This window comes from Melanotaenia boesemani, chromosome 10 (genome assembly GCF_017639745.1).
Source record: "Melanotaenia boesemani isolate fMelBoe1 chromosome 10, fMelBoe1.pri, whole genome shotgun sequence".
In the NCBI taxonomy this organism is placed as follows: Eukaryota; Metazoa; Chordata; class Actinopteri; order Atheriniformes; family Melanotaeniidae; genus Melanotaenia; species Melanotaenia boesemani.
This window is the reverse complement of record NC_055691.1, coordinates 5,349,927-5,372,933: the sequence shown is the minus strand read 5'-3', so window position 1 is coordinate 5,372,933 and position 23,007 is coordinate 5,349,927. Positions and strand designations below refer to the sequence as shown.

The 23,007-nt window shown below is 37.4% G+C and overlaps 1 protein-coding gene across 3 annotated transcripts in view; it reads right to left on the bottom strand.

The window, feature by feature from the left end:
• LOC121647915 (polypeptide N-acetylgalactosaminyltransferase 18-like) overlaps positions 1–23,007 on the bottom strand; it is a 209,589-nt gene that overhangs the window by 42,239 nt on the left and 144,343 nt on the right. For all 3 annotated transcript variants that reach the window (XM_041997737.1, XM_041997735.1, XM_041997736.1), the window contains exons 6-9: positions 21,125–21,239; positions 13,578–13,763; positions 11,406–11,543; positions 1,632–1,727 (exon numbers count right to left, since the gene is read on the bottom strand). In XM_041997737.1, coding sequence (XP_041853671.1) covers positions 1,632–1,727; positions 11,406–11,543; positions 13,578–13,763; positions 21,125–21,239 — 535 coding nt within the window. The remainder of the gene's footprint in view (positions 1–1,631; positions 1,728–11,405; positions 11,544–13,577; positions 13,764–21,124; positions 21,240–23,007) is intronic.

Below are 23,007 nucleotides of genomic sequence, written 5' to 3'. Positions count from 1 at the left end.
GAGTAAAATCCAACTGAGATTTTCAGTGGCCTCAGCCATTTTTACTCCTTGTGTTTAAATAAATAAATAAGTAACATCCAGAAGGGAGATGCACTAATGCGCTGCAACTTCTTTATCAGCACCGGTTGATTATGCTGTCTCCAGGAGAGAGTGTATATAGAAAGCAAAAAGACAGAAATGCAAACACAGCTGTTTCAGCAGCTGATGCTGTTTTATTAAGCATGACCCAGAAAGAAAGTCAGATATTTCCAGCGTTAAGATGCAGGTCAAAGATATTAACTTTACTAACAATGGAGGTGAGGAGTGTCTGCAAAATGTTCTAGATGTCAGGCTTGTAATGAGACTACGCAGGTCTCTTTACAGGATGCTGACAGCAGCTTGTCTTCATTTTGTCAAGCTACAGAGCACTTTTTAAAGAATAAAATTACTTGACTTATAAATTGTTTTCTTCCACTTTTCATTAAGCAGACCATAACTGCAGCTTTTACTGCCCCTTAGAATGAAATAGTCTGCAGGTAACTGATAGAGCTGTTGATTGGTCTCAGTGACTCCAGCATAACTTTGCTGCTATTTCAACTGTGAGGGCTAATATGTTCCATCTACAACCAAAACAGCAAGATGAAGCGGCCTTATTATATTATGAAGATGTATTAGCCTTTTACGCTAGCATTTTAATTCTGGATGCAAACAGTCAACTCTATCATTTAATTCATTTATTGCAGTTCTGCCTAAATGCAAAGTCACCACAGTTCTAAAAATTGCTCTAATTAATCAAGTCTAAGCAAAAAGAGGGCAATTTCCTTCTAAAAGGAAGCTGCAATAATAAATATTTTTATGCACCTAACAAATCAGGTGACTATGTGGAATCTGAAATCAGTCATTTGCAGTGGTGAGGCCATTTCTCCCTGTAAACCTGACCCAACAACTAAAGGATAGAAAATTCAATTTTCTTTAATTTGAAGTCTTTATAAGGCTCTTTAACAAAATGTTAAAACAAAAAATAATAATTAGCTCATACAGTACGTATCATCTTAAAGTTTTTACATAAAGTGATGCAATAGGTGTCAGAAACTGCATATGAAATATGATAAGCACAGCGTTGAAGGATTAAGATCTTTAAGGTTTGCTGTTTTGATTGTCTGGCCTTTAACTTCGCTCCTATCAGCAAACAATAAACTCCTTTTTGAAGCAAGCTGGTGAACGCAACAATTAACAACTTAGCAGCCTGAAAAACTTTAAAAATGCCATCAAACCTATGTGATGTTTCGCAACTGTTCTGTTTCCCTCTGACAAGCAACATCCATTCATCTTTGATAATCAAGTTCAAAGTGTCAATATTATTATTTTTTTGAAAATACAAGTTTCGAATATGGAAAACAGGCAGACTCTGTTCTTTAGAAGTCTTTAGAGTTGAGAGGAATAATGAGAAATCACTCACACACCTAATTTAAGTTCATGCAATGGTTGCACTCTTAATCCCTCATTTAAAATATCAAAGACTGAAAGAAGTCCAATTATCTGCTATAGACGGCCTGTCCTCAGATCTCTCTGTGAGATCGCTGTTTATTGCTGTTTTGAGGGTTTGAAGTGAAAGACGAGAACAGAATAGATTAGCATGAAAAGCCACTGACCTGAGGTGTCATTCCATGACAGAGGTACATAATGGGGACATTGTCAGAGTCAGGTCCCTGATCAAGACACAGGTTGTCTCTCAGGCTGTTCTTCAACTGGAAAAAAAATTAGGAAAAAGATGAGAGAGACAGAGAGAGAGAGAGACAGAGAGAGAGAGAGAACAAAAATAAAAAAAAAGTGATTTATTGTGTTTCCACTTGTGACAGAACAGACACCAAAGCACACGCCACCAACAACTGTGAAACTAATTTTTTTTAAAAAAGAAATAAGGGGAGAATATAAAATACTCGTTTTCTGGCTGTTAGAGCTCAGCAGATATGGTTTTGTCACAGAAATGTGGGGAATAAAATGCAGCTCACATTCAGTCTCATAGTTTCTTGTGGAGAACAATGATTATAACACCTCCTTAGGAGTGCAACATCTGTTTTTTGTTTTACAAGCAAGTGATGTATCTTGATCAGGAGATGTGGAAAAGTTGGCTTTCAGGCAAAAACGTCTCTGGACGCCAACTTGAATAATAAAAAGAAGTTTATTACAAAAGTTCAGGCATCAATACAGATTTCTGCAGAAAAAATCTGGAGGTCCAAAACCAGAACAAAGACCTGACCGTTATCTGTGGGCTATGTCTTATATACTCTTTAAACAAAGATATTCCAGATTGCTTTATCCTCCATCCAGGCCATTTGATTACATATAAGATGCACGTGTGCTCAGGACATATGTTTGTGTGTGAATCCAGTCACTAGGACAGAGAACCTTATATGGCAAAACCTGAGTGTGTCTCATGAAATGCTATGCTTAGATCCCTCACAAGCAAAAGTAATCAAATGTTATATTTAGATTTCTTTAACACTTCCACAATATTTTAAAATTTCACTTGGTTTTCTGGTTTAAAAATGAAAATATCAGAACAATGAAGTCTTATTATCAGTTAGGAGCTGGAGTCACATTATACTTGACTCAAAAACCTGCCAACCATAAGATTTAAAGGTAAATAACTCGAAATGTCTTCCTTTAAAACAACTTCCACATTTTTACCATGAGATGCCAAGAATGAGGTTCTGTCTCACAGTGGAGATTCCAAAGAAACACATTCCCATTTTAATGTAGGTAATGGCTGCAAAATATATGCCCTCAGAGCAGAATGTGTTGGTTTCAGAGAAAAGCTCACTGTGAGGCTCACATCTGTCACATCAAAGTCTCTTTTTGTCTACAAACAGAAAAAATGCAGTGTTCACAGATAAAACATGGTGGTGGTACAACTCAACTATAGGACTTTAACCCAAGAGACTGAGGTTTGTGTTCAGCTTGTTGTTGTGCATAACATTAAATGGTGGTTAACCTAGCTCATTGTAGATCCCAGAGTGTGAAAAAAGTGTTCTTGACTGGTAGAAAATTTCTTGTTTGAGTTGTTTTTGGATGTTTTAATTGTTCAAATAATGAAACTGGAGAAAAAAAACAAAAAAGTGAGCCACATTTTACATAAAGACATGGAGAAAAGGGGCTTGCAAACTTTTTTTGGAACTTTGCAGAGATTTGGTAAAAGGTTTGTAAATCATTGTATTTCAGTTGGTTGGGTCCCTCTGTGTTAGCTTCTGCTATGCTGTGGGTAAATTAAAGTTCATTAGAGGATAAAAGCTGCGGCTTTTTCTTAGTTTTACTTGTCAAGATTGTGTTTACTAAGCAAAAAGATAAAGACATGAGCTAATCTAGTTTTAACTTCAGCTAATGTTTTTGCATAATTCACCAAGATGTCCTAGCAATCTTTATGATAACGACGACATAAACTGAACTCCTACGAAGAACCGAGGTCATGATAGAAGGAAACAGCTGGCTGCTGTTAGTTTACGTCAATCACACATAATAAAAACGCTATAGAAAAACACCAAAATGAGAACTTACAGGGCTTTAAACAATGCCAGATTTGTCATGAACAGTCTAAATCACAACTGCTTTCACCCATCAACACAGAGAAGTTATAGGCAGCCAAGATTTTCCATGTTTTATTTCCTTTGTCATGTAGAACCTCATCTGAAGCACCAGGTAGCTCCACATGTCGGGGCACTAATCTGATGGCATTTACTCAATTCAAAGTTTAAATCTTCTCTTCGATAACACATAAGTCCAATGCCAGGGGTCTGCAATCTGTGGCTCCGGAGCCTCTGTGGCTCTCCTGACCTTCCACAATGGCTCTTAATACATGGCTAAAAATGCTAAAGAATTAACTAATGTTTTTAAATATAGATATAGTAAAAAAATGCATGTTTTTAGCATTTTTTCCTAATTTCTTTTCATGGAATAATTGCACTGAATTTCCACAACATAATGACACTACAAGTACCAACACTGTTTAAGGTATCTGGTGCATGAACTCACATCTATACATTGAAAATACATCTTTCTTGCACATTAACTATTTTGATTATCAGTTTTAACTTGGTTTGATCTTCATTCTTGGCTACTTTTTATTTTCACTCACTGTTGATTAAACTTTGCAAAACTGCTTTATTCTGGATTAAGAAGAAATCCTGGTTTGGTTTCAAATAAGAAAAAAATTCTTTAGTCTGATTACAAGAAAAGCAAAACAGTGGTTGTTCTCGGGGTCTCTCCCTGCCTCCACAATACAAATTACTACATTATGACAGAGTGATGCACTACACAGCTTTAGTTATGTGGCTAAAATGATGACAAATTGAAGCACTGCAGGGTAATTACTGTCTGCCACAAGAAAGTCATGCAGACACTTTAGACTAACCTTCACCTTTTTTGGCAGCTGCACAGACATACATCAGAAAGAAAGAGCACCTGTACTCTTTGGATTTGGCTTCATTACACAGAGGATTATAAACTAATGGTATAAATTATGTAAATTATTTCAGGGGGACCAAAACTTCAGTCTTCTGCCAACTTGGTAAATTATTGCAAATTGCTTCCAAAAGCAAGACAAATTGTACACTTACACTTAAGTTGCACAACAGCAGTTCAGCAGATAAAGTTGAAGCTGTAACCAGGCTTGTGCCTATTACCGTACAAACATGGTCATTTTTACTGGCACATTTAGGAAAGTTTGCCATGAGAGCTGTTTTGTCATTTTTCCACAAAAAAAAAACAGACAAACCTCCAAAAGAAATGAACATGAGCTAAATTTAGACCTCTACCACGGTCATCACAAAGTCAGGTACAGCAAAACACTCACCTATTGTACCCACACAAACACAATGTTCAGTCAGGGTGCTGTCTGGGTTTTCTTGAACTCAGCTACTGGTAAATGCTAGTTCTAATGATGGTAGACACACTGCGGATAAAACCCCTTCTCCTCTAAACTCACGCGAATTCTCAGCTTTAGGGTTCCTCCTTTCAATACTATGCAGAACTGATGGTAAACTCAGACCATGTGGTAGTATCAGCCAGTATTGTAGTAAATATCAGCAAGAATTTGAAGTCAGTATTTAATTATGCAATAGTTTCAACATATCTTGTGAGGTCAAGATAGCAACCCATTATTTTCTTTACACAGAGGGTGATGAGGTGGTGGTATGTTGTTGCTGATATTTTTCTTTTTAGAATTATTCTGCAATCAGAATTTCATGATACTTGCCAAAGAATTGGAGCATATTCAAAGGAAGAAGCATGTAACTCAGTGATAATAGGTCAGGATCACTTTAGCTAAAATTGGTAAGTAAAGTGTGTTAATCTGTGTTTCTAAGATGCTACATGTTTTGTTATTTTCATGAATAAATTGCTGAATTTGGTATTTTAAGCCAGGCATAGTCTATCTATAATAATATAAACCTCTGACAGCAAAGAGCATCCAAGCATTTCTTCAGAAAAGTCTCATCAACTCATTAACATGGCCAGTAAATGGTTCAGACCTCAGTTTGACGGTATACTTATAGTTAAAATTGAAACAAAAAGCTCCATGACAAGACTCCATCATGTAAAGCTGAAATTTGGACCCTGATAAAGATTTGTCATTACTGAAATAATTAAATACTAGCCGTAAAAAAGAAGCCAGAGGAGGTAAAGTATTAATCATTTGATAATATTTATGAAAACGGACTGAAACGGACCTCTTTTGACATCATGAAAACTTATTTCCATGAATATTAAACAATGCTGCCTTAAAGCAGAATAAATTACAGTGGAAGTTTATGTTCTTTATCCAAATATTTAAATGCACAAGTATATTAAAGTCATTTGGCAGATGCTTTTCTCCAAAGCGACTTACATCTGAGAGTACGCAGTAACATTAAGGGTCTTGCCCAAGGACCCAACTTAAAGGTTTTAATATATTGTAATATGTCCCCCTGTAGGATTCATACTCAGGTCTCCTGTATGGGAGAAGGATGCCCCGTCAACTGAGCTATTCAGCTCTTGAATAAGATCTGATGTTGAAAAGATCTGTAGTGGCAGAGGTCTCAGTCTTCACCTTTACTTGTACAGCATTGTAAACATTCAAAGGCAGCCAGCTTAAGTCTGCCATTCAACTGACCTTTAAAACAGAGGTGAGTGGAATGGAAATACCCATTTTTCTATTCAGGCTCTATCGTCTGAGCTTTGGTCTGCTCTGTTTTTATTCCTCATAAAGGGAAATATAAAAATATTAATTATCAATGATGAATGAAAAGGTTATTGGCTGCATAATTAATCACATCTCAAAAATGGAAGTTTATGAATGAATTAATTTTCTACTAATCTTTAACCCCCAGAGATTCTTCTTGTGCTTCAAAAGTTGCTCTCATTCAAATCGGTTGCTGTTTAAAAGATCTGTGACTTCATCTACGTCACTTATTGCATTCCACCACCGCTTCGTGCTCATTGGCAGTCACATCACACATGACCCAGTGGAGGGGTTCCAGCATAGTGCTTGATCTTTCATTGAGAGCTAAGCTGAGCTTTCTATTTCACAATATCTCCGGCTGCTGCCACACATCAAGCAGCAATTCAATAATCTGATATTTTATTGATCCCTAGAGGGATCTTGCCCCATTTCACAGAGAGGTCAGAAGTCATGCTCAACTACAGAGCCACAGCCCTGAGCCGGGTAGTGATTCAGTATCTCACGCAAGGCAACAGCAGCTAAGTGTGCAAGTATCTAAACAAAGACTTCAACCTGAGGCATTAAAAATGAAAGTCAACAACTTTCCTCCTCCATGTGTCTAAATGGTGTTGCTGTTGGCAGCACTGTTACAGGCGCCAGTTTTCTTAGAGCCAAGAAGTTACCAATCAAAAAAGGAAACAATCAGCTTTTCAGTAACAGTGTCAGAGTCTAAGTGGTTCTTTTAGTGCCATACATTATCATATTTGCAATATTAGGATTTTTCTACACTACTTTTCAACGTGAGATACTTATGAATTTATCATATGGTACTGTGCTAAAGTTTTGAGCCACTTCTTGTTTCTTTATATTTTGATTTCAGTGAACCAATTCTTGTGGGATCTTCTAAAGTGATCTTGAACTTAAGTTCAACATCTATTTCAAAGTTTTTGTTTGGACAAGGGCTGTTTTTTTCACTAATTTCCAGTGCAGCCTTGTATTTTGCCACATTTAGAAGTACCTTTCTTTGCTTTTAAGCCACTTGGTACAGGCCTATAATTCACTCAAATGGAGAAAAGGACCCATACTCAATGGATGAACCAGTGTTGACACAACTTAGCTAATAATTAATTTTATCAATAGACTTTGTTTTATGAGATGCACCTTACAAAGAGACATACTTTGTTCCCATTTCTTTAATAGAATGTATGACAAATGTCAATGACACAGTTTGATGGCCATAAAAAGGGACTTTGCACCAACAAGGTGATTCATAACTTGACAAAGCTTACATTTTGTCCATCAAAGAGCTGAGGAAACTGGACAAGTGAAGCTTAAAAGAAGAAGAGGCAAACCTTAAAAAAAACTATACATAGCAGCTTTACAGTATTTGAAACTGAATTCCTGCAAAGAGATGCATTTTGACCTTCACCTGATCCTGTCACATGAATCCTTATGGGAAATAGTCTCCATGGAAGGTTGGTTATCAAGAAGCCATTCCTAAAGGAACACTACATAAGTGTCTGACCTTAAAACTCTGTGCTTCTGACTCTTTTTGATGGCACAGTGACATTCATTATGTACATTTCTGGAGCCATTGTTATCCTGCAGTATCTTGAGGCTGAAAAACTGCATTTTACAACTTTTATTTCAACCCCGGAGGATCATGTAACCACTACATCACAAGCCAAAAAAACAGGATATCAACACACTGGCCATTCTGAATTAGCGCAATTGGTTATAGAGGAAAAGAAAGCGAAAGTGACAAAGCAAGAGATAAGAGCCAACATCGGAGGGACTTTTACTTGCCTGAGAAGGCTCAGAGAAGAGATGGGATGCAAGACAGCAATAATATTAGATAATGTCAAAATCTGCCATGGTTCAATAGTCCAGCTATAAGGAAGGGAAACATGCAGAAAAGGCTGAGGTACACCACATGACTCAAGAACTGGACTGAAAAACAGCAGCAACAATTCTGACAGTGACGAATCCCCCTCAGAAACCAGACTTCAACATTACTGAAACAGTGTGGAATCATCAAAACAAAATGAAACCAACATCCACAAAAGAGCTTTGGAAAGTCCTTCAAGAAGCCTGAAGAACTATTCCTGAAGACTACATAAAGAAATTACGAGAAAGCTTGTCTGACAAGTTTAGGCTGTTACAGAATTGTACAAACTCTGTTTTTTGCTCAGTACTTTTGCACAGTAGTATACGGTATACAAACCCACTCTCTTCGACCATTTCACACTAGAGATGAGCGAATGATTTTGTACACAATCTGGGGTCCATCCTCTGGCGACCCTCAATGTCTGCACCAAATTTCCAAATTTTAGATGTAATTCATTTGGAGTAACAAGCCTACAACCTGTCTATCCATTCTTGTTAGCATCACAAAACAAACATTTTTACTTTGTGTTGATAAAAGACAAACATTTCAGTGGCTTCACATAGCTGCATTATTCCTCAAATTTCCAAATCAGAGACAAAAAAAAAAAAAAACACAAAGATAAACGTAAGTTTTACAGAATAAATTACAGATTTTTTTTCTGGTGTTTAAGCTCAAAAAGTCAGAAAACATCCCTGTTTTCTTCAATATTTACCTTGGGTTAGCAGTGCTCTTCTCCAGCTTTGTTTCATGATAAATGTTTTTACACCTGGAAACTCATCATGCTCTCTAAATGTAATCTCCTGCTAGATATTGTTTTTGTGAAATGTGTGAGCTTCACATCTACATGTCTCAGATGTCACAACGGTAATACTTTCATCTCACATCCTCAGAGCTCAGCCCCCGCACATTCTCAGTACCGTTAGCAGAAAAATCCATCCCGCTCATGGAGGCTGTTTTCAGTCCTAGAAACACGGTTGTTGCTGCTAATAGAGTAATACTTATCTTACACTAATTCATGCATTTTCCTTTGTCTCTAGAGCACCATACTTGCAGTCGAGAAGGGTAAATAAAGACAAAAAAATCTTTTCAGTAAGTGGAAGGATGGTCAAAAGTTGTGCAGTCAGGATTATTTTGGGATGAGAAGGACTTTCAGTTTTAAAAGTTTAAAGGTTAGACAACCATGTTCAGAAATATTAATAAAAAATTAAATGAAACTGTTAGGAGGTGGGAAATGAGTCTTTTTTCCTCCTTACTCTATCAGCAGGAGCAGTCAGAGCAGAAGGATGGTGCTGCTCAGCTTTCAACCGATTGCTGTCATTTTTCAATTATGCAAAATCCTCCAACAGCCGTCAGCTGAGGAGAGGGACGGTGATTCAGAAATTAAGTGTTAGAAGAAAAGGTTCACCCTTTCAGCACCCGTCTGCTGTGATTTGAAATGAGCAAAGATCCATTTATTACATGTATTATGTGTCTGTGTGTGAGTGTGCGCAATTACAGCTGTCCTTAATGGAAAAGTTAAAGTTTTGAGCTGGAAAGCTTTTATGAGATGAGGAGTTCATGGAAATTTTACTGAATAAAAATAAGACAATGAGTAAGCCAGTTTCAGTAGGTCATTGAATAAACCACTCTTCATGAACAAACCTGAGACAGCTCATGTATAGCACAAAACCGGGAGGTGCCACAAAGCCACAGTGCATGGAGATTACATTCAGCCAACGGCTGAAGTCACACCTTCTAATTACCGCGTTTCTGGTATTTCTAAAAATAATTCAAGATAAAGTGAAAGAGGCCAAAGAAGCAGACATGTTTGGGTGTCACAAGCAATGGGAGGGTGAGGACGTCTGCGGCATAAAGACGAGATTCTCATTCAGCCGAGAACTTTTTCTCACCGCTGCTGTCTTTGCAGCTTTGTCCCTGGATTAACCTTTAAAAACTTGAGGTCACCCAACTGTGGCTATGTTGAGAACAGATGGCCAAAAGGTGTCAACTTTGGACACCCCGCCTTACCTGTCTGTACTAAAACTTCTCTAATTTTGTTCTCTTTCACAATATTAGAGTTGATCTTTGTACAATGTTCACATATTGTTCTATGATCTGACTGAAGTTCAGAGCAACAGCTACATCATTCCAACGAGATATTCATATTAATCCGGAAGGTGTCCAGCCTCCTCTGCAAGTGATCAAAGAATGTGTTAGTTTAACTAAACTCACAACATGGTTGTTGTCATTGAGGCATCTGATTGGTCAAGTGCTTATTAAATCAGGATTTTATCAAGGGGTTAACGTGTTGTCTCAGTGCATCACATTCTCAGTCCTAAAGTGGTCTAAACAGCAGTGCTGAACGCTGTCAGCACGTGACACCGGCTTCATAGTGTGAATTGATTTTAAAAGTGAACCTATCATTTATTTTCTGCATCCTATTGAGGCTTGCAGAAGGATTGGCGCTTACCCCAGCTGCCATCTGATGAGAGGTGTGGTAGACCCTCAAAAGTTGATCACAAGGCCAACTCAGAGATAAACATCCAATCCAACAAGTAAAGTTTTTCAGTGTTCCTGTCAAGCATTTTAAATCACCCTGTTGTTGAACTGTACTATAAAATACACTTGACTATAAACTTGCTTAAAAACCCACATTTACAAAAGAACTTAACATATTTAACAGTCTTACAAAAACAACTTTAGTTTCTCCACTTATTTTTGTCTGCACATGACAACTATAAAAAAAGTTCATTTTTGGACAGCCACTTGTTTACATTACATTAGGACATATCTGTGGATTATTAATCTAGTGGGGTTACTTTGAACGACAGCTGAGTTGCCTAATGTGTAGTTGGATTTGTGCTCTGAATGACCTCTGCTGCTAAAACCCAACATGGTAACGACTTACGACTGAACTCAAAGTTTCAAAAGTGTAGTCCACAAATCTTAAATGACATCAATGGCTTAGCTTTCTTTTACTTTTACATTAATACTTAGATCAAACCAACATTATGTGAACTTAATTATGTTATAATTGTTTTGTGTAATGAATTTGCCTTAATTAAAAAAAAAAAAAAAAGCATGGTATAAAGTGTTTTTAAAATCTAGATTCAAAAAAATAAGTTTTTCCATGAAAATATGCTCAAACATGATAAAAATCTCTTGCTGGTAATATGGTAACATTGGAACTGAAGGGGAAGGAATTTATCATGTCGTGTTTCCTAAGAGGTGGACAAGGGTTCAGATTTTGGGATTTGCTCCTGAGAACTCCTTTAGCAAATCAAAAGCATCTTTTAATTAACTGAGCAATGTTTCGAGATAGTGACTGATTCATTACCAAAATCAAAGCTGTTAACAGAAACTCACCACTCCATAAGCGACTGTGTCGCTATAAGATCGCAGCTCTGGGTAGATGTTGGAGAGGAACCAGCTGAATGGCCGACACTTAAGTCTGGACCGCAGGGCCTTTCTCTCGGAAATGTCCCCAATGTTTATTCCTGAGTTCTTGTGGAGGAGGAAACACAAACACATTATTCCACATTTTGAACATTTCACTAATACTTCTCTACCTCGAGCAATGCAATAACTATGATGTGTTTCAACTTTCTGATCTACAATGCTGCAATAAATCCAAAATAGCAGGAGCCGAATCCAGAGCTTCGGGGTCTTTTCAGCTCTGCTGCATCCTGAGAATGGCAACGTGAGAGCTTCAAATGAGAACTGAGCGCTAAGATGGCAAGAAGACACTCGGTGAAGTGAGGCTGATGTTTCTGTTTATTCTCTTTTATTAGTGCAGAGTTGCTTTTCTTAAAACTTCTATTAGAAAATAACATTAAATGAGAAAAATAATTAGGCAGATCATGGAGATGAGCATTAGTAAAGACTCTTTAATGATGGGGCACTATCTTTAGCTACTACTGTGGAAATAGACAATGAAAAGAAGAGATGAAAATGTAATATTCAATCTGAAAAAACAATTTAAAGTGAAAAAACAGCCATTGCTTGTTTTTAAAATTGAATAACCTTTTTTTATTCCCTGTCTGGCTAAAATAAACAATGATAAAAGCATCGCCTCTGGCTCAAGTAAATGTCAGAGGGCTTTTTTCACTGAATGCAGAAAAAAATAATAAAATCTCACGAAAACTCAAAACATTTAAAGTTCTTCTCTGGGAAAATTGCTCACAGCTACTTTGAGCATTTAAGGGGTATGAATTCTTATAAAACTGTTTTGACATTGAAAATATGCACACACATCTTCACAATGAGTAGCTTGGAACCAGGCGAGGAGGATTCTCTTGTAATGTGTTGACCTTGCAAAAACCTAGGCATCGTAAACCATTTCTGGTGAGTCCGATTTTAAATAGATCTTTGGGGTGGTCACCGAGTGTTACGGCCCCTGGCCTTTTGGATTGGCCTCCAGCCTGTCACTCCAGACTTGGATATGCAAATGCTGCTGAGCCAGTGCTGCTTCGGGATTGGCTGTGGACCAGAAGCTGCAGTTCCTCCCCTTCGCCTCACCGATTGGTCGCTACTGCTCCCGCTCATCCCAGCTGGAAATCGTTGAGAGATGCCTCGCCCTTAAATAGGAGGACCTGTCATTATTCATGGCAGCTGTGTCACTAGGACACAGTTCGCCTCGTGTTGGGTTCTCTGAATAGTTTGTACGTTGTGTGGTTTCTTGAGCTGTTTGTATGGTTTATGTGTCTGAGGACACTTGGTGGCTCTTGAACCTTTAGAATTTTGACTGAACTGTTCAACAGACGGATTGCAATTTCAGTAATTATAGTGATTGAGTGTTTGGGAGTTTTCTCATTAGGAGAAACTCCCCTCCTTTTGTTATTTAGGATTATTTGTTAAGTTATATGGATTTTTGTTTGACTCTATAGTTTGTTTGGTTAAGTTTCCTTTGTGTTTTTTTGTAAGCGAGTTATAATTTGCCGCCGGTTAGCGTGCGTTTTCCTTTTTATAGGTCATCTTTTGTTTGTTATTGTTATATTGAACCTGAAAAGGACACTTTAAGTTTTGTAAATATAGAACAATTTTGTAAATAAATTATTGTTATTTTTGACCTTGAAACCGGCTTGTTGTGTTACTCAACCCCTTCCACCCCTAGACCAGAAGGGGTCCGTAACACCGAGATATTATGAAAGACCCAATAATCATTTAAAAATGGGAAAGTTTAACAAGATTTGTTCTGAATAGTCTGCTGGACTTGGCCATTTTAATGCAATAAAACCCAGAAACCAAACATATTTTTAATATTCTCTTTGCCACAGATCTTGGATAAAATTACTTGTACCCACACAACAACCTTCCTTAGGTCCAATCAAAGCATTTTTATGCAAAACTGATTCTCCTGTGGGGCTCTTTGACTGCTATGGCCCTGGTTGCTAGGAGATTTGTGACACAGCCTTCAAACACAAAGAACCATGTACATTATAATTGATGCATTATAATTATGCCCACACACACACACACACACACACACACACACAGTCACACAATGTCTTGCTGTAAAAGTGAGTACAGCCTGTTTACCTGCAGAGGAACATTCCAGGCCATGTAAACGTGACTCTTGTACTGGTCCATCCAGACCTCAGCCACCCTCAGAGCGTTGCGACGCACGTGAGCCGTCAGGTTCTCTGTGTAGGGTTTGTGGGCACGCTCGATGTGCGCGATCCTGGAGCAGGGCAGGACCTCCACACTGCCACCACACTGCCACACCTATTGTTGTACACACAAACAGAAACATATTAATGAAATTGGGTTCTTATCAAAAAAATAAAGAATTATTTTCATTACCTGCTAAGTTCATGTCAGTTAAACCTGTTGTCTGGACTAAATCCTGAAATCAGAATAAGCATACAGCTCTCTGGCAGTGGTATCTATATTTGGCTAACATTCATTTTAGCTGTGGCTTGCAAAAAAAGCAGAAAAAGCTGGAGCTCACTGGATTATCAACTTCAGAGGACTAATGTTTCAACACCTGCGTCTTCATCACAGTCACTCATGACAGCTGTGGCATGAACGAAAATCTCCTGATTAAACCACCTGTGATGTTGTTGAAAGGATCCGTTGACAATAACATATAAAAGAACGCTCACTTATAATCCATTTATAGAAACAGCCCTAAATTCCATCCTATGAAAGAAACTTAAAGTGTTTTTAAGTACAAAGAATTTTGTATTTATGAAACATGCGGAGGTCAGACAAACGCGTGCTGTTGATAAATTCCACATTTATTTTAAAAGGGATGAACTAGCCCAATAATGAACATAATTATAAACACATAAATGTAAATGTGCAACAGTTAGCTTAGCAGCTAAAATGCAACTGACTGTCCTGATGTTCTAAGCCACCTGTTTGTGCTAATTTACGGTCATATGCATTTAGAAACGCCCTCTATTAACCATTCATTGTAACAACACCTCTTTAGAAATCACACGGAAACTGCTTGTGTTTCTCCTTGAAGTGATGAAGAGGATAATTTTTCTGTTTCACTTAGCATTTATTTGAAGCACACTTGTAATGCAAAACTAATATTATTTAACAACTTTCTGAAATTATATACTAAGCTGAACAAAGTAAAAAAAACAAAAATAATGAACTGCAGAGTGAAAGGAGAGCAGGAAATGACTTGAGATTGAGGAGAAATCCATTGGAAATAAAAACAAGCAGACAGTTTGATATAGAATGATTTAACCAAAGAACATAGTGTGATCGCACATAGATCTGTAGTTGGAGGACAGAACGGAGGATGGGATGTTGTATTTTCATTCTGTGAAGCTCTTTGGTTAAAGTGATTTTAATATTTTGTAGGTGAATATAACACATCACAGCATCACTGCAGCTCGCTCTGTTTGATTTCAGATTTATATTGAATTTTTCAAGACAAATAAATGCATTTTTAGCCCAGAGGAAAGACCTCATCCAACACATATGGTGTTATCCAGCTCAGTGATAGTCAGGGAACGTCCCACCTGTCTCCCATTTCATGTTGGTGGCCAAAATCCCACTTAGATATTAAACATTAAAGTTTTTGTTCCTCTGCAACACATGCCCAGGATGTTTATTGGTGAACTTTAAAGATTTTTTAAATAACAATCAGATTTTATATGTCATATATATTAATCTCATATTTGAATTAGAGGGTTCCCTATATTACTTTACATTCATGATGTATTTGGGTCTGTGACATTAACGAGCCATTGGCAGCTAATGTTATACTATCTAAAGTATTTTCCAATCAGAAGGCAACAGTTAAAGCAAGTCCTCATTCCAGCACTAAGAAAATAAACTTGGGCAGAATTCTTATGACCTGCATCTGTTCTCTTAACACATCTTTCTTGATGCATCTTCTACATTTGTAGATTTAATTACTGTGGAACCAACAACAACACAACCATTGTTTATTATTATTTCTCTTCCACAAAATAAATACCTTTTGAAATCAGGCACACTTTGTACTAAATCAACACTATTTAAGTTTCCAACCTGAAGTCTGTACTTCTGAGTCATTTTAAGTGGGTTCTGACATTCGTTATGCACATTTTAGGAGCCATCATTGCTCTGCAATGTCCTGTGGCTGAGAAACTACTTCATAACTTTGTGTTCCAGCCCACAGAATCACACAACAGCTGCATTTTGCTTTAGAGCACCAAATCAGATGTCACCAGCCGGATATTAACATACTGGCCATTGTGAAAGTGCACCACGGCTGGTCTATCTAATAAAAGCAAGCTCAGAGAAGAGCCAAGATGCAAGATGCATTCTGCCTCTCGTGCTCCTGAGAACTCCTATGTGGGCACCACAGTGTAAAAATCTACCAAAGTTTAGGTGTTTGGTTTTAAGTGCTTGCTGGTGCTTTCACCAACATGTCTAGAATCCCTGAGTGAGTCAATATTTCTAACAGAACCTGCAGTCACAGAGGTTTAAGGTTGACAAGGTATAATTATATTATTGTTATTTCTCTCACAGTTATACACAATTCAAGGCTTCAGTTTCAAATGAAACCTCAACTGGATTCAATTCTAACACTTACAATCATCCACTTCCACCAGGATTTAAATAATTTTCGTTTACAATGTGTTCACCCTTTTTCAGAGGCTGCAATATTTGTGCAGTGGCTCTGAAACAAAAACTTTGAGAATGAAACGGGTGTCAACACTGTTGTTTTCATGCTATTACAGGAAGGGCAGAAACAGCCACCCAGAAAAAAAAAAAAAAAAAAAAAAAAAGAAGAAATTGGGAGAGATGACGTTCTAGTGACACAAACACTGTTTCTGGGCTGCTGTGCTTTAATAATATCAGGACTAACAAGTTTCCTTTGAGTTGCGTAGTCAACATTCATGTACAAAGAGGCACTATTTTACAAGGCTGTAGGTAGAAAGATAGCCTGTCAGCATGGGACAAATAAATGAATAAATATAATGCTATCTGGATACATGCACAGCCTTTTCAGCTAACAGAAAATGTGAATGTTCCCCAGAATATTCCCTGAAGCCGCTGCAATATTTTTCTTTTTCAAAACATCCCTAAGCCATAGTAACAAGCAAAACTTTCATTAAGTAAACTTATGCTAATTTTCATGATAGAATTGTGCAAAACATTCTGCAGCGAGCAGCTTAGGAGTTCAGCGTATCGACCAAACAAACACTGCAGAATGCACATTTGCATAGAAACCCCTGTTCTCTGTATGCACTTTATGTGTTTATGTACTAATCCATTCTGCAGGCCAGCCTCCTTCCCTTTATTTATTTATTTTTTTTTAAAGCTACTGCAGAGAAAGAGCAAAATTGTTGCACTGGCTCGGAGCCCAGGCAGGAGCACAAACAAGAGCCAAATCCAGAGTTAATACATGCCACTTTCAGAAATACCTCAATGCTCTCAATCTTGGATTTACAATGTGGGGTTAGAGTCTTAAAGCTATTCTTCAAGTTTGACAATCAATGTTATACAGAATGTGGGTTTGCAGAGTGAGATAGAGATTTAAACAACTTGGAGAACAGTGAAGAAGAGGGAAAGAAAATCTAAAAAAAATGTTAAACATTAAATAGAAAGGTGTTGGGAGAGGAAATAAAGCTTATACACAAGTTGTTGACTTATAAAAAAAATAAATTTGCTTGAATAATCAGCGTTTCTCTAAATTGATAAGTTGGAGTTCATGCAGTTCAATTTGTGTGTTGCTAATTTGCATATTTGACCCAGACAAAACAGCACATTTATAAGACTAATTGTTTCTCAGTGTCTTTTTCTTCTGGCTTTAATGTGGAACAAATCTGTTGAATTTGTGTTTATAAAAGTTTTAATGAGAAAATGAAAGGCAAAAGGCACCCAGAAATGAAGTTTGGAATTATAAATCCCGTCAAGGACGACAAGTAAGGAAGACAGTAATAAATATGTACAATATTACGCCGTAGTGCAGATGAAACTGCATGAAAGCGAATTTTATCACAATGGGAGCATGCATGCCAGAAATACACAGCGCTTCTGCATAAACTGAGGGAAGAGAGAGAAAAAATCTCATCACTGATAACAAAAGGCGGCTGTGTTTGGTATGAGGGAGATCGAAATAGAACAAACTGGCTGTTTTATGGCTAAAACCTTCAGCTAAACTCAACATATGATTAATTGGAGTATGATAAATGCCCCTGAGACACTAATGCAGAACTGATTCTGTCAAAATATCACTGCTCATTTACATAGTCATCGATCTGTAAAAACTGGGCTGTGCAGTCCAAACTGCTTCGCCAGCAAAGAATGGAAGTATTGACTTTTCTTTTCATTTTACGTTTTGGTTAAAAAAAGTGATGACTAAATTTTAGGCGTGCTTAAATAACAGCAGTTTCAAACTTCAATGCATTGCCTTGTAGATCTGAAAACAGGTGCTTTAATGATTTCTTGCATTTCTGGTGTTCCAAAAGCTCAACTTGCAGATACACTGAGTGGGGTTATACTTTCCAGATTCAACCCACTTTAAACCATTATTGTGTGAACAACCACAACATGTTCAGCTGAAGCTTAGGAGAGCGTCTCCACACTGAATTGGTTCATTTCAGATCAGTGTTTGTTGCCATCGCTGCAGCAGGCAACTGATTTGCAGCACTGTGCGTGACTGAGCCCTTTTTTTAGTGCACAAGTGAATGCAGTGTAACGTGGGCAAAGCAGTTGACAGCTGGAGGGGGCATCTGAAGTAGGTCAGAAAAACACAGACCACTGGAGTTGTGGCTGCAGTGTTGAGATCTCCTCTGCAGAGGGGCCAGCTGTTCACGGCATCGCGGCTGGGTCTCCCCTGTGCAATGTCAACAGGTGTTCTGCTAATTTGTCTCTACAGAAGGGGCTTATATAGAGCAACTGCGTGCTAAGAACTTGATAATAGAGGTTAATCTTTTGTTGTCATGGTGGTAATTTTCTTTAGAGAGTTGAAAAAAACAGGAGGTATCAGACTTGAATAAGTTGATGGTGGACATTCAGTTGACTTCCAAGGCTCAAATGGAAAAACAAGAGTCCTGCACAAGGAAAGAAAATCAAACAATCCAAACTGTTTAAAAACAAACAGAACATTTTTAACTTTTGGTAAATTTAGAAAATTATATTCATTACATTTTATGATGGTTTTGTCGACAATAGTTGTTTATAAATTATACAATGAGTGGAGAAGAATTGGCTGCAGACATATCTCTCAGCTGGCTTGAGAATGCATAAATGTCCCCCTGGAAGAGCTGTAAAAGAGAAAGGTCTGGGGATCACTGCTCAATCTGTTGCCCTCATGACCCAGTCCCAGATAAGCAACAGAAAATGGATGGATGGGACATCCACCACTTTCCAGTTCAGCCTATAAAACATTCATCACCTTGGAGACATGATGGTCTGCTTGTGGAGCTATTTAATTACATTGCCTTGATAATAACATTTTTTATGTGGTGCAAGCAGAACTGATTGGAAAAATTCTGATGCAATTACTTTTGAAATTAAGCTGATCAAATTAGATCAGAACTAATTAAAACTAAACTAACACCAACTCGATGATGTCTTTAATAAGAAACTCATTCCACTTGTCCTGTTACATAAATATAAAGCTTTGTACTATGTTTGAAACTAAAGTATCATCAACAAAAGGGTTAAGAGATTAAATAAATGTATTTTTGTGGTCTTTTGTAGAACTAAGTTTGTCTATTTTGATGGCCCACCGTCTCTTGGCTGAGAAACCTCATTTCACAACTTTTGCTCCTGGGATCCTGCCTCACATTACAGCTGAATCTTGGTTCATGCAACTTATCACACGCTAGTAACTGGATATCAACACACTGGTACTGTGGCTGATCCAGCAAAGAAACACAAGAGGACATCATCAGAGGAAGAAAGGAAAATAAAGAAAGAGACAATGAAAGAGGTAAGATGAGTCTTACCTCTTTTACCTTTTTAGTCTTACCTTATTATTTCAGAATGAAAAGAGAAAAATATCAGATGGACAAACAACAAAAACACATCACTGGCACACACTTAAAGCAAATTCACTTCAAATAATAATTTCTGTTATTTGAACTTGCAGCACCTCTTCAAACCCATATATTTCTGCCTTCAAACGAATTTAGCCTGGGAGTATTTTGACAGTATTTGTTATTTTAACCATTTACTAAAACACATTCTAATTAAAATTATATAATGAATTTGGGCTCAAAGTGGAGATTTGTTGCTTTAATTTGAAAGTAGTCCCATGAAACTAGAAGGAAGAGTTTGGGAATTATAAAAAGTAGAAAGGTCTTAAGTTAATTATGAGCTATTAGCATTTGGTATGCAGTCAAAGCAGCTGAAAGGATGTGAGTTGGGCTATCCTTAGTCTACGAAAACAAATTCATTAGTGAAATAATGAGGACATTTGAATTAGTGTCCTTTCCTCATGTTTAGAAAGAAAATTAGAGAGATTACATGTTTGGGCTCAGAAACATAGAAAGACATGGAAGCGATGGAAGATCATAGAAAGAAAGACAAAAAAAACAACAGCATCCATCCATGAGGTAGAGATATCATTTTATATATATATATATATATATATATATATATATATATATATATATATATACACCCAGACCGGAAGAATAGAAAGGGCTTTGATATTATCTGTAACATAACCATAGTGTTATGGCATGAACATTGACAGCTTCCAGTGGCTCTAATTTTTATTGGGGATATGAGGAAAAACACACAAGCAGCTGGATGAATTCTGACACCATCTGCTTGTATTAAGCCGAATACCACATTTTTTTTTACTTCTGTTACCCAGCAAATGTTACATGGAGCAAGTGGAAAGCAGTGTGGTACAAACACTACACAACATAAGTTAGTGACAGCAGTGCTGCATTGCAGTTTTCTTTTATTGAGGATAGAGGGCACGGTAAAATAATTAACCTGACACTTAACTCATAGTGCTCCAGTCACTGAGTGTCAACAGTTATGTACTAAATCTGAATCTGTCATCAACAAGCCTTGGGGAGTTATACATATTTGAGAGTTTGATGTGTTTGTAAGCCAGCAGCTCTGATCAGGGTCAGCCAAGCTTGGCCAGATCAAACCTGGTCTCCTCTGACAAGATAAAGTAAATCATTCCACTCTGAGCCTGAGTCAACAGTTTCTCTTGGATGGCTCCAGCATCCATTAAGACTTGACACTGACATCCTCTTGGGAAAGATTTGCAACCTGAGGACGGCTGTGTTTCTGCAGAGCCCTTTGCTCCTGGAGATGTGATCAGAGATTATGCAGAAAGAGTTAATGATATTAAGTAGTTACACTTCCTGTAAATATGGTATTGTTTAAAGCCAAAACTATTGATGTCATAGCCATGTTAATGCCAAAAATGCAATTGTTACATCATTAGTAAACAGCCCAATCTGCTTGAGACAGACTGAATGAGTAATGTGCATGACTGATAAGTACTGTCAAAGAAAAAAGTAATTTGTCTACGTTTTCATGCTGGACGTGCCTTTGTTATACAGGACTCAAAAACAAATATTTTAAATGTCACAGGGATGGTGAAATGTTCAGTGCTTAGTTCTTTCGGATGTGCAGCAAATAAGATGCAGTCTCACCCTGATGCCGAGCTCCACATTTTCTCCGCCATAAATTTCCATGCCCTCATCAAGCAGGCCAATCTCCTCAAAGTATTTTCTATCGACCACAAAGCAGCCGATCAGAGCAGGGCTCCTGGAGTAGAAGAGCAAAGAGAGAGGGTCATAGAAAATAATGAAAAAAAACTCCATCATTTTCAGAATGCATAACAATAAGCGAGTCTAAATGCAAAATATTCTTCAAGGCTTCCAGAAAAGCGGCTGCGTTCTAACCCACAATTAGCCCCACAATGGGAATCAACACCCAGAGGATTTATTATTTCAAGACCACATTATAACTGATACTCTGAACAAAGGCTTTGACATTTTATGGCGAACCTATAGAGTTCATTCTACTTATAAATAACCCTCTTGTCAAAGTTATGCTTTCTCCTAACACAACAAATTTAGGACATGTTGAGGGGAGTTGTCACTCAGAACAATGTCAAACTGACTGAACAGGAGTGAAAAATAACTCTTATTAGTATTCATGCTGTCAGTTCCACACATCTCTGCTTATCAATATGAAATGTAACATTGCTGCAAAAACAGCTTGTTTGGTGAATTTCTCTTCCCAGATTGGCAAACGGCCAGAGACTCAGAAACCCAGAAATGCTAATGAAAACAAGCCCCATCGGACTATGGGCTTTGAACACATTATTATCTTGACAGCCTGCAGTTAGCAGTACAATGGAACAACAATTCATATAAAATATAAACTCATCATAGTTATATTTACAGTGCATTACTCTGTATACAGGATATAAAAAAGCCACTTACATGCTTTATATGAAATCTTAAAAGCTTTTTTAAGATGCCAGAATGAACCTAAAATCCACATATAATCCACATAGAATCTTGCTATCAAGGGACAGTATTAGCATCACTGTTTAGCACTGTTTGTTTTCTGATGCTGACATTTTAAAAGGTACAGTGCATAAGAATCCTGTTTTGGTGCATATTGCCCTTTTAAAGCTGTAAACTGACAGAATCTGTCTTAAAGGGTCAGTGTGTAAAAATCACCAACATCTTGTGGCAACGATGGGCAAAGACATGACTTCCAATGCCAAAGACAGCTGCAAATGGATGGTAGTCGTCTGTGGCCAAAATTCTTCCAGACATAAGCATGTTTTCATATGCGAGTGGATCCAGGGACCGTACGTTCAGATATGACTGCTCTACAGGTTACTACTTCAAAATGTGTGCTGCCTTTTTTGGTTCTTTTAAGGTGTTATTTATCCCCAAACGGTGCGCTAGCACTTGTTCACACACACAGATTTTTTTGTCCATTCAGATAAACTGCAGTAAAAATGCTGGCACAAATATGGCAGCTGGACCCACGGATAGTAGATATAAATGACTCATTCTAAGAGAGAAAAAAAAAAAAACACAACAGTGATTTTAGTAAAGTGAATATGGTCATTGAAACAGGTGTCACTGGAGTCCACAACATTTGATGAGATTAAAAATCCATAAAATTGTGTCCAACTGTATTTCTAAAGTTTCAAGCTGTTAAGATATTTGTTCTTAATCACATGAGGCAATGCTATTTTAAAAGAAAAATTTTCATTACAAAATTTTTATATGAGACCTCATATAAAAAGATGTGTGTTCTTTGTTAATGAATTTCTTAAATTTGTAGAAGCCTGGGATGGACTGAGGGTTGATAGAAGTAAGATGCACCATTCATGACAATAGGTGTGAATATTAATGTAAATGTGACATTTCAGTCTTTTATTTAAGTAAACACAGCTATTTGAATCCAAACATCCAGTCTTGTGCTCCTCTTGCACTGCCATCCTCTCTTGGATGTCTTGTACTGCAATCCCCGAACACAAGGCGAGTCCAGACTGTTTATGTGTCCG